General features: G+C 43.8%; 1 protein-coding gene across 4 annotated transcripts in view; it reads left to right on the forward strand.

The window, feature by feature from the left end:
- CCDC141 (coiled-coil domain containing 141) overlaps positions 1 to 12,223 on the forward strand; it is a 97,871-nt gene that overhangs the window by 17,937 nt on the left and 67,711 nt on the right. For all 4 annotated transcript variants that reach the window (XM_081193871.1, XM_081193873.1, XM_081193874.1 and 1 more), the window contains exons 3-4: positions 4,417 to 4,608; positions 11,334 to 11,442. In XM_081193871.1, coding sequence (XP_081049997.1) covers positions 4,417 to 4,608; positions 11,334 to 11,442 — 301 coding nt within the window. The remainder of the gene's footprint in view (positions 1 to 4,416; positions 4,609 to 11,333; positions 11,443 to 12,223) is intronic.

Consider the following 12,223-nt stretch of genomic DNA (forward strand, 5'->3'; position numbering starts at 1 on the left):
TTTTTTGTGCTAAAATTAGGTGCCTCGGCTTATATTCGGGTCGCCTTATACTCGAGTATATATGGTACATATACAGAAGCAGTATATCTCTTAATATCAGGCACTGGGGACAAACAACAGAGAAAGGCCATCACCTTTGTGGCCTGCAAAGGTCTCCCCCATGAGAGGTCTGGAGGGTGGCAACATGAGAACGGGTCTTCTCTGTGGTGGCTCCCCATCTGTGGAAAGCTCTTCCCAAGGAGCCTCACCGGGCACCTTCATTACATATTTTTAGGCACCAGGCAAAAACGTTTCTCTTCAACCAGGCGTTGGGCTGATTAACATTTTATGGCCTTTGAAATGTATCTGTGGGAAGGAGTTTCTTGTTTTGTTTTACTTTCGTTTTCTTTATTATTTATATTGTGTTTTTATTTTGCATTCTTATGTCTCTGGCTTTTCAAAGTTAGAAACAGAATGCTGAACAAAATGGACTTTGATCTGCTCCAGTAAGGACCAGACCAAGAAGTACTGGAGTACAAATGTTCAGTGTTTTTAACAGAAATATTAAGCCTTCAGTCCCACTTACCTGGGAGAGTAAGTTCCTTTGAACTTGCTGGAGCTTACTTCTGAATCCACAGGACTCTGTTTTTGATTAGGCATTCTGTATCATTCAGCAGCCTTTTCATTCTATGGAAATGTACTTTTTGGAGGACAACCATTTTCGAACCAATGTGTTATCTACCACACATTATGGCCCTTCTCTACTTGACGCAAGCAAGCAAATTCATTCATTCACTGGAGCTACCTGTGAAGGTTCTGTAATAATAAGTACATTCTTTTCTAATTCCTCAACTAGGAAATGATAACAGAGATACAAAGGCCCTTGTAATGGGAACTCCCTCTCTTTTAACATATCTCTGATAATAAAGTCATCAGTCCTTCTGGCAGTGTGAGAAGATAGTTCTCTTTATGGATAGTAGAAATAAATATTAAGATATACAATATTAATTAAATAAAATTTAAAATGACAAATGACATTAGATAAATATTAAGAAATAAAAATATCCCACTGGGGAGAAATATAGCAACTGATATAGAACATTTAGGAGTCTCTGGTCCTGGGTTGCCGAACAAGACAGGAAGCAGCCTGCTATTATAGGTCAAATAGAAGGACCCTTCTTTTCCCTGGCATGTTCCTGATCCCATCTCTCCCTCCCCTAATCTGGTTCGTAGAAAATCTTGGCAGCACCTGAATTTTAAATAAAATAACTACATGAAAGGGGACGCGGGTGGTGCTGTGGGTTAAACCACAGAGCCTAGGACTTGCCGATCAGAAGGTCAGTGGTTCTAATCCCCGCGACGGGGTGAGCTCCCGTTGTTCGGTCCCTGCTCCTGCCAAGCTAGCAGTTCGAAAGCACGTCAAAGTGCAAGTAGATAAATAGGTACCGCTCCGGTGGGAAGGTAAACGGCGTTTCCGTGCGCTGCTCTGGTTCGCCAGAAGCGGCTTAGTCATGCTGGCCACATGACCCGGAAGCTGTACGCCGGCTCCCTCGGCCAATAAAGCGAGATGAGCGCCGCAACCCCAGAGTCGGCCACGACTGGACCTAATGGTCAGGGGTCCCTTTACCTTTACTAACTACATGATTGAATCACAGCTCATTCTGTTAGGCAATACAATACATCCAGTTCTCCCTGAGTGACTTCACTCTATGAATGATTCTAAAAGTTGGCACTGCCTGGAAGTCTGCGAACCCATAGGCAAATCCCTTCAGCAAGCTGGAATCAGCTGGGAACACTCTTCCCCTCCTTCCTCCTGACTTTCTTTGGTTCCTCGTGGCCAGGCTGCCTCAAACTCGGCCCTCCAGATGTTTTTGGCCTACAACTCCTATGATCCCTAGCTAGCAAGACCAGTGGGCAGGGATGCTTGGAATTGTAGTATCAAAACATCTGGAGGGCTGAGTTTGAGGAAAGCCTGCTCTTGACAGCCGCCATTCCATGGCCAATGCATATGCTCAGTCCTTAGTGGAATATTTTTGTTTCCCTTTATTTTTCCGCAATATATTTGCTGAATACAGAAAGCTTCACAGCTTGTCTTTCATCGTACAAAGTCTGGTACCTCGCTTCATTTCAAGATTTTCAGAGACTTTGAGACTAAAGATTTCATTTTGGACTTGTTATGGTTTGAAGGAATTCTATAAAAGATTGTCTATTGCGTATGTACATGGTCTTTGTGTTGCCTAGACATTGCTGAAGAAATCAGTTCTGGCACCTCTCAGGTGGGCGCCATTGCCATTATAAGAGAACGAGGGAGGCATTCGTGGCGAGTTTGGCACCTCTTTTTCTAGAAAAATAGCACTGGGGATTGTGGTCACTAGTGCTCATGTAAATTTTCAATAACTTCATCCCACCACCACTCATCCCCAAGATCTGATGGGGAGGCAAGGCTTAGCCCTCATCATGAGATCCAAAGGACAAGTGAAGCACCCATGAAACAGATGCTTCTATTATCCAAAAAAAGTTACCAGGGAAACCCCTAACGCTTGTTGTTTAGTTGTGTCTGACTCTTCGTGACCCCATGGACCAGAGCATGCCAGGCACTCCTTCCATCCACTGCCTCCTGCAGTTTGGTCACACTAGCGCTAAGAACATGTGTTTTGTTTCCAGTACATTTTAATGCCCCACAGATAACAATATTCAGAGGAAATCTTTGTAGCAGCTTCACAGAACTCTGTATTTACTTGTTTTTGTTTATGCATGATTCCTATTTCAAATGCTAATTATTAATTAGTGACCCTTTCTTCATTCCCCCCCTGACAACTATTAATCTCTCTTTTTAATTAAGGAATAATAGTTCCATTATTTTCTGAAATGTGTTTCTCAAAAGCTTTTCTTTGAAGAAGGGCAGATTAACAGCCTATTCAGATGCAACCCATCACTGACACAGAGGATAACGTTGGGTGGTGTCTTGGGAGAAACCGGGAGATTATGATTCTGAGTTTAGCGCAATGATGAATTAGTGTTCTATTATTTCCTATTCTCAGCTCAGCCTCTATCAGGAGAATTTCAGATTTTCCTATCTTCTGTTCTGATTACAGTCTGTATCAGGAGAATGAGTTATCCCGGACTTTAATTTGCCTATTACAGGTTCCTCATTTCATTATACATTCTTACTGATAGCAGCACCAAATGTAACAGCAGAAATTGGCACTCCATTCATCCATTGTCACGATAAAGACTCCAGATGAAAATAGCCAAACATAAATCAGGTCTCTGGAAGACACTCTGAAGATTTTAAAATGAAAAGAACATGCAGCATTTGTTACTCTTTATAGCAAAGACAGTAAAAGAACAGTAAGTGAAAGGACTCGTTCAGAGGCAAACTTACAGACTACTTTAATTTGAACAATGAATAAATTAGAGGGTGTTCCCTAACACCTTTCACTGTTGCAGGTATTATTGTAAGTAAATGGAAAAGACCCTGATGTTGGGAAAGATGGAGGGCACAAGGAGAAGGGGACGACAGAGGATGAGATGGTTGGACAGTGTTCTCGAAGCTACTATAACATGAGTCTGACCAAACTGCGGGAGGCAGTGGAAGACAGCAGTGCCTGGCGTGCTCTGGTCCATGGAGTCACCAAGAGTCAGACACAACTAAACGACTAAAAAACAACAACAACAGCAAATGCAAAGGAGAACAGAGCTTCTGTATATTTAACCATTCTGAGCATATGATGCAGATTTTAGATGTAGATGTTCTTCAGTGTAAGTCACTTGGAGACCTACTTGTGACAAAGACAAGAGACTGTTTGTTGTTTAGTCGTTTAGTCGTGTCCGACTCTTCATGAGCCAGAATCTTACAAAATGTAATTATAACCAAGTCCCATTGAAAGCACTGAAATGAAACATGTCCATGATTAACAAGTCCAATCTCTCTATTACATTTCATTTAATTGTTTCCCAGGTAAAGAAAACAACTCTATTGAGATCTAAAGCAGGCTTCCTCAACCTCGACCCTCCAGGTGTTTTTGAGACTACAATTCCCAGCATCCCTGACCACTAGTCCTGCTAGCTAGGGATCATGGGAGATGTAGGCCAAAAACATCTGGAGGGCCAAGGTTGAGGAAGCCTGATATAGAGGGTATATCAAGGGCCACTTGTTCCTCACCTACTGAGGTTTGGTGAGTGGAAAGAGCACATCAGGCCTCCTATTGCTACCCCAGGTCTGGGCGCCTAAGCCCTCCTCCCAGGAGCTTTCAGCACCAGGTGTAAACAGGTTTACATTCTTGGAAAAACCTAACCAACAAATAAAATTTACTGGTGCAATTTTGGGCTCTGTTGACAACAAGACTTGCACATATAATGAGGCGGGGTGCCATCCATGGTGTTTTAAGAATTTAATTTCTGATGGGTTCATGTTCTCTGTTCTTCCCTTCTCAGCCTTTGGAAGAACAAGTCTGGGACCTATTACGCGAAGCGGACAAGACTGCAGCTGAAGCCAAAGATAAAAGCCAGGTGTATGATGCTATGGCAGAAACCATGGGAGATGCATGGGATTCTCTTGTTATTGTCCTGGAGAAGCGCAAGGCGCTTTTGGAGCTGACTTCTGATTTTTTTGAAAATGCGCTGGAGGTTCGTATGTAGAAAAAAATAATTGTAAAATTATATTTTTTAAAGTAACATATAAAACAGTATATTTCAGTTTGTTTGGTTAAAAAAGCAACAACAAAACACCATTCCAACTAACCCACAAAACACTGGGCTGGTATGTTAGACCTTGAAGCCCTTTGGTCAGATTCAGCAGAGCTCTTCTTACTTGCCCTGAGGGAGAATCACCACTGCTTGAACTTAAATAAAATCCCGAAGCACGATGAAATCCATGACTGTTTCGTGGTTTGTTTGTATTTATGGTGAGCTTGAAAGTGGGTCATTCTCTGTAACACTTAACTCTAAAGAAAAATCTTTTGCGGGCAGAATTCAAGCATGTGCCAGTAATTTAGGTTTACACCGCTTAAAGTGGATTAAATTGCATCCTGTCGCCCTGGCAAGATAAATTCACTTTTTTTGTTTGTTTTAGAAAACAGTCTTTTTGCCATTAGGAAGTTGCCGAGGAACTTCACTGAGAAGTGTAGGATAGATGAATGATTGACAGAAAGACACCCCACAAGCAAGTTACAATGAACGTTCAGTGTTGTGTACTTGCCCAACAAATCAGAACGAATGCCAAAGATCAGACATAGTCAAATCTCTCCGTAAGCTTTGTGGAAGCAAATCAGGATGAATGCTGAATAAACAGGTCATACCTTGTTTACAACATTTCATTACAATAGAAAGAAATGTATGATAAAATCAGGCGTGCTTCCGCTTCAGCTGAAAAGGGAATGATCAGGACAAAATCTGGAGTGAAAATATCTGGGGAAAGTATTGTGGTATCTTACCTAAGGATAATCTAAACATATAGATGTTGTAAAATTAGATGGCTGCAAAGGTTATTGATGTGTTGGGAGTCACCTTGAGGAATATCAGAGCCAGTGGCGTAGCGTGGGGGGTGCAGGGGGGGCCGGCCGCACCAGGCGCAACATCTGGGGGTTAGGGTTAGGGGGCGCAAATCCACGGGTTAGGGGGCGCAAATTACTTGCCTTGCCCCGGGTGCTAACAACCCACGCTACGCCACTGATCAGAGCCTCCAAATTCAGCTTGAGATGCTGCATCATCTGAAAGTCTGTGACAATTTAGGGACGGGTGGTTCCTTGCTTTAAAAATACTCACTCAGCTTATTGAAATTACCCTAGATTCCTGGGTATTATTTAGGAGCCATTTCTGATTCCTTCTGTATTCCTTATATGTTTCACCTGTTTAGGAGTCTTCAAATTTGCCTTGATAATGCTAAATACTAGTTTTATTTATTTTTATAGCGACATCCCTGTGTATGGTTCTTTACAAATAATATTGTAAGGGGCTTACGATCTACAAAACAGATTTGAAGACATAAGAGGTGGTATTGGGACTGGCACCGGACCTCAGGCCCCCTGGGCATGGTTCTAACAATGTGTCAGTAATGGATTTGGGGCAGTGCTTTTGAAAGGGAGCTAAACTTGGCTCCAATCCATGGTGGCCATCTGCCGTCTTACGTTACCCAAAATCCAGTGCCCTGACCCATAGATCTATGCAAGCCATAGTCCTACTGAAACTACAGACGTATTAATACATTTCATAGATCAGTGGACCAGGGCATTACATTGCGGGTAACTTAAAATGGCAGGTGGCCACTGCAGATGGGAGCTAAGCTGTTCAAAAGTGAACCTGTCTACTGAGAAGTGCCTCTAGTTTGGACACCGTGCTAAGCCAGGGATTGTGGTCTGCTGCTTCTGCTTGTGCTGGGGAAGGAGCAGTCCTGGCAAAGTAACAGAAGAAGGGAGAAAGCAATCTGAACTGAACAAGAAAAGCATTTTTATCCCCTCCAGCATAATGCCATTTCCCTGTAACCAGGCTGTGGGGAGGTTGGACACTGCATGAAAGGAAATGGGGCAGAAGAATGATTAAGCACTCCTCATGCTTTGCTGGTTTTCCCGGTAGTGATGTATGGCAGTGAGAGCTGGACCATAAAGAAGGCTGGTCGCCAAAGAATTGATGCTTTTGAATTATGGTGCTGGAGGAGACTCTTGAGAGTCCCATGGACTGCAAGAAGATCAAACCTCTCCATTCTGAAGGAAATCAGCCCTGAGTGCTCGCTGGAAGGACAGATCCTGAAGCTGAGGCTCCAATACTTTGGCCACCTCATGAGAAGAGAAGACTCCCTGGAAAAGACCCTGATGTTGGGAAAAGATGGAGGGCACAAGGAGAAGGGGACGACAGAGGATGAGATGGTTGGACAGTGTTCTTGAAGCTACCAACATGAGTTTGACCAAACTGGCAGTTGAAGGCAGTGGAAGACAAGAGTCCCTGGCATGCTCTGAATTTCCCCCCTCTCCCTTAGTTATGCACACCAGCCCTTCCCTTCCCTTTCCAATGGCCCATTAAGTTCATTTCAAAAGAAATTATTTCACTCCCAGAGCCTTCTGGTGGTTCCCTCACTGCGGGGAAGTGAGGTTACAAGGAACCTGGCTGAGGGCCTTCTCGGTAGTGGTGCCCACCCTTTGGAATGCCCTCCCATCAGATGTCAAGAAAATAAGCAACTTTCTGAAGGCAGCCCTGTATAGGGAAGTTTTTAATGTTTTATTATGTTTTTATATATGTTGGCAGCCGCCCAGAGTGGCTGGGGCAACCCAGTCAGATGGGCGGGGTACTATTATTATTATTATTGTTATTATTATTTGCCTCTTCTCTAGCTTGGGGAGCAGAGCAAGTTCTCATCTCCACCTTTCTGTTATACTATACCAGCTTTGAATCATGACCCAGTGTAGGAAAAGCAGCAATATGTAAATTCCCAGATGATATTTATGGCACCCGCCATTGCAATTCTGGATTGAAGCAAATATCTCTAAGAAGAACACAAAAAAGTGACTAGCAGACAGTTTGTTAGAACATTGGGTTTTTTGCTCTCAGAGTACTGTGAGGCAGCAGGAGTGGGACCAAGGATCAGGCCTCGTGTCCTGAAACATCCAAGCAGAGGGGCGAATGGGAAATGTCATATTGACTTAAAATGGAAATACTGGAAAATTCTCACTGAAATGTTTTGCTTTAAATGACAGAATGTGATTATGTGTAATCTTTGTTTTATTATGATAAAGTGCAAGCCTCATCTCTAGGATATTCTTTAATGAAAATCAGAAGTCAAATCCCAAACGTTGAAGGATAATGGATTTGTTTTATATCGTAAAGAGCATAAAAAAAACCCCAGGATGGAACATGTGAGGAAAAGCAGGCAGAGCAGAAGGCTTATTTCTCATCATCTTTCTTAATTTCATCTGAAGTTTCTGCACCCCCAACTTCTGAGATTTGCCTGATTATTTATTTATTTCACTCCGACAGTTTCAGCCCACAGGATATTTGCCCTACTTAAAATGCAGCGTGAGATTTAGAAAGAAGCAAAAATGATGCCAAGGTTGCATGTTGCTTAAATACAAACTTCTAATGTTCACTAAACAAAAAACAAAAACCGTTTCCTTTTGCCCCTGCCATATTTGGCGGGCTGGACTCTGTGTGTGTGTGTGTGTGTGTGTGTGTGTGTGTGTGTGTGCGCGCCCCCCAGCGTGCCCCCAGCCCCACCCCCAAACAATAGGAGGCAATGCTATTATAGCAAAATGACTAGGAAAATCTAGTGAGGTGCCTGTCAGTCATGCATGCATGCATTGCCAATTTCCATCTTAGATGTATACTCTATGTGGGACTACCCTTGAAGGCCATTCGGAAACAGCCTTTAACCCAGAACGTCAAGGTTATAGGCTAGTACTCACTGCCTGGAGCAATACAGGTCCTTAGGCCACTTTATTGGTTCACAATTAGTTAACAATTGTTGCAGTTCTGAGTACTTGTTTTGATATTTACAGTCCTAAGAAGTTTGGACCCAGGGCACTTAAAGGACAGCATGCTCCCGTAAGAACCTGCCCATTTGCTTAAGTTATCGTTTGATGTCCTGCTGTACGTTCTTCCTCCTTCTGAGGATAGGATGATGGCTGCTAATGTGTGAGGTCTTTTCCGTGGTGGTCCTTTGGTTATAGAACTGCATCTTCAGGAAGTTCTGTCTGCTATTCTTCTACCTCTCCTTCAGGAAACAGCTTAAAAGATTCCTATTCCGGTGGCATTTTGAGCTGGATGTGGCTTGAGTATTTATACTGATGTGATTTTGTTTGTTTATCTTGCTGCTAGGTGTTACAATTTGAATTGTTCTCGGTTGGAGTTGAAGGAGTGGCTTATATTTTTGTCTTTTTGTAATTGTATGGATTGTCAGCCTCCTTGGTTTTGGGTAGAGCCAGAAGACAGGGTATAAACATGTTGTTGTTGTGGTTACTACCTTCTGCCTTTGAGTATATGGCTTTTCAGGGTTCTTTCTTCTATGATTCTCTGCCTCCTGAATGTAAATTGGAAAATTGATGTGCTTATTATTGAGTTAGAAGTTAATGTAATTTGCTTCAAGCAATAGGTTGTATTCAATTGTTTCCATACACTGGCAGAAGGTTCGTTCCACTAGGGCTCTGGGTTAGCCGAATCCTGGCTGTTAAAACTACACAGAAGCTGCCTCTGTCTGGCATTTCCTTCAAAATCACCCTAATTCATGATGATTTGTCTAAAATGCATGTGTATCTTCCATGCCAGCAGCAGCTATCACCACAAATGTACATCACCGGGGTGGAAGCCCTCCATGTGTGTGGTGCTATAAACCACATAATGAATATGCTGCTAGACTTTACAGCCCCAGGATTCAGGGCTCTTTTCAGCCCCTGCCATTTGGCGTCTCGTTAATGTGTTAATTGGTGCAAGGACACTAAACAGCAGAAGTTCAATGCAAGGAGGCGTAAGCCTTTGCTGGCTAGATGCAGCCTGTGAGGCTTACATTACTCTCCTGCTGCTCCTTCCCTTAAGAGTATTGTGACAATGAAGATTGAAAAGTTAGGGCTTGTCCAAAAAATACCTCAAGATGAGCTTCCTATTTTAATCTTAAAATTTCAAAGCGTTATTTTAAAGAGATTGTTTTGTTGCATGTTTTCGCTATAAATGTTGATATTTTTTATATTCTAATGGGATGGATTCATTCTGAATTTTCATTATGGGTGTTTAAATGTTAATGCTTGTACTTTGGAAGCCGCTTAGAAGCCTGTTTGGCTTTAAGTGGTATATTAATTGTTGTCCTGTTCACTCTGGTTCTTGTCGTATTCCGATTCTTGAGGACTAATGGTTTGGGGCCACGACTTCTGGTCCTGTCGCAGCATCATATCCTTGGCTGGCTCTGCCCTTCTGAGCTGTGTGAAGGAACCTATGAGTGTATAGCTGGCTTGTTACCACTGCCAAACACATGTGGAAACCAGAGGAACAAAGCCAAACAGGTGAAGAAGCTGCAGGCATGCCGTTGTCAAGAGCATGGAAAGGAAGCACAGTCCCACTTCCACTCCATGCATTAGAGCTCCACATGGATGGCTAATGGGTGAATAGGGCAGCGGGCTACAATTGTTCCTGAAACATTGGCTGGCCCCTACTCATCCAGAGGTACATAGGTGGCAGCCATTGTGTTCTGCATGGTGAATGCTGGCAAATCTTTTCCTTTCTGCTCTTTGGCAACTTAACAGGCCTCACTTAATTGAAAGTACACTCATTTGGAATCAAAGGGACTTTCTTCCAAGATGATTGCATTTGGGATCATGGTTTATTTGATGGCTACTGGCTAATCTTGGCTATCCAGGTGCTGACTGACCTCTATATAAAGGCCTTGCACTTGCAATGCTGAGAGCATAGTGAGCAAGGGGTGCCGAGCATGCCCATTTCTGTTAGATCCAACAGTTCTGATTACTTGTTTAGGGTGGCAGGACTGAATACATCAACAGACAAAGCTGTCCTATACAGGGTCAGACCATTGGTAGATCCATCTCAGTACAGTGGTACCTCGGGTTACATATGCTTCAGGTTACATACGCTTCAGGTTACAGACTCCGCTAACCCAGAAATAGTACCTCAGGTTAAGAACTTTGCTTCAGGATGAGAACAGAAATTGTGCTCCGGCGGCGCAGTGGCAGCGGGAGGCCCCACTAGCTAAAGTGGTGCTTCAGGTTAAGTACAGTTTCAGGTTAAGAACGGACCTCTGGAATGAATTAAGTACTTAACCCGAGGTACCACTGTACTAGCTGTGGCTCTCTAGAGTTTCAGGCAAAAGTCTTTTCCAGCCCTCCCTGGAAATGCCAGAAACTGAAGCCGGGACTGTCTGTGAGCAAAGTATGTGTTTTTGCAATAACTGACCTACAGTTCTTCCTTTAGTTACCCCATTTCCCTCCCCCCTCCCTTCCATTGGCTGATCAGTGCCATTTGCTCTGCAAAGAGATCCTCATAGGCAGCAGTGCAGTACACATGCAGTCCAGTGCTGTGCATTAGGTTAGACTCCTTGGGCCAGAACAGTAGACACTAGCACTGTTCATTCCAGTGGTATTCACCAAAGAACCCAAGGCTTTTTCACAAGTCTTCTTCCCTACCCAACCCCACCCCAGCATTGGTGCACATGGCTGCCATGACTGTTAGAGCTGGAAAACAGATCAAGTCTACTAATTCTCAAAAAGACAATTGCAGGATAAAGGATATGCTGGGCCATCACTGTAAATGCTTCCCACCTTTCTGAGAGCTTACACTAAGACCTGAGATGAGACTTTTCAGTTGGGATGTTGTCACGTGTAACTAAATTGTGTTTTCTGTCATCCTTCTTGGCTCTTCAACAGTTTGCAATCAAAATCGACCAAGTTGAAGATTTCCTGAAGAATTCCCAAGAGTTTGAGAATCCAGAATCTCTGAGAGCAATCCTGCATCAGCATGAACAACATACAAGAGGTACAGATGGGTATTCCCCCCCCCTTCTTCTTTAATTTAGAAGATTCCTAATTATTACATATTTAGAATTGGGTCGTGGATAAATGCTGCTTACAACTTCTGTTGAAGGAAGTGAAAATCTAAAGTAATTTTTCTGGACTGCTGTTCTAATTTTACTAGTACTTGAAATTATAAACATGTAAAGGTTTGCCTACCTTTCCTTATTCTATCTACCGTATTTTTCGCCCCATAAGACGCACTTTTTCCCCTCCAAAAATGAAGGGGAAATCGGGGTGCGTCTTATGGGGCGAATGCCTGCAAGCCTCGCGCGCCCGGCAGGAGGTCCCACCGGGTGCGCGAGGCTTGGGGCGGCAGCCTGTCGCCCGAAGCACGGGGAGCCCTCGGGAGGGCTCCCCCTGCTTCGGGCGAGTGTCTGCAAGCCTCGCGCACCCGGCAGGAGGTCCCACCGGGTGCGCGAGGCTTGGGGCGGCAGCGGACTGCTTGCGCGCACCTAGAAGCTTGGGGCGCGCTGAGCTCAGCACGCCCCAAGCTCCTGGTGTAGCGCAGCGATCCACTAGCCCTGGGAGAGCCCCGCGGCCGGTGCGTCTTATGTGGCGAAAAATACGGTATTTTCATTTCTTTCCTCCCTCCTCCTTTCCTAACTTTTTAAAAAAACAGTTCCCTTTCTCCCTAGAGCCCAGTCTTGCCTGATTTTCAGTGTAGTCTATCATAGGAAAGAAGTTGAGCAGTTGGGGGAGTGGTGCAGGAAAAACAACATACTCCTTAGCTTAAAGAAAACAAA

The sequence above is a fragment of the Podarcis bocagei genome, assembly GCF_964188305.1.
Source record: "Podarcis bocagei genome assembly, chromosome: 1".
NCBI lineage: Eukaryota > Metazoa > Chordata > Lepidosauria > Squamata > Lacertidae > Podarcis > Podarcis bocagei.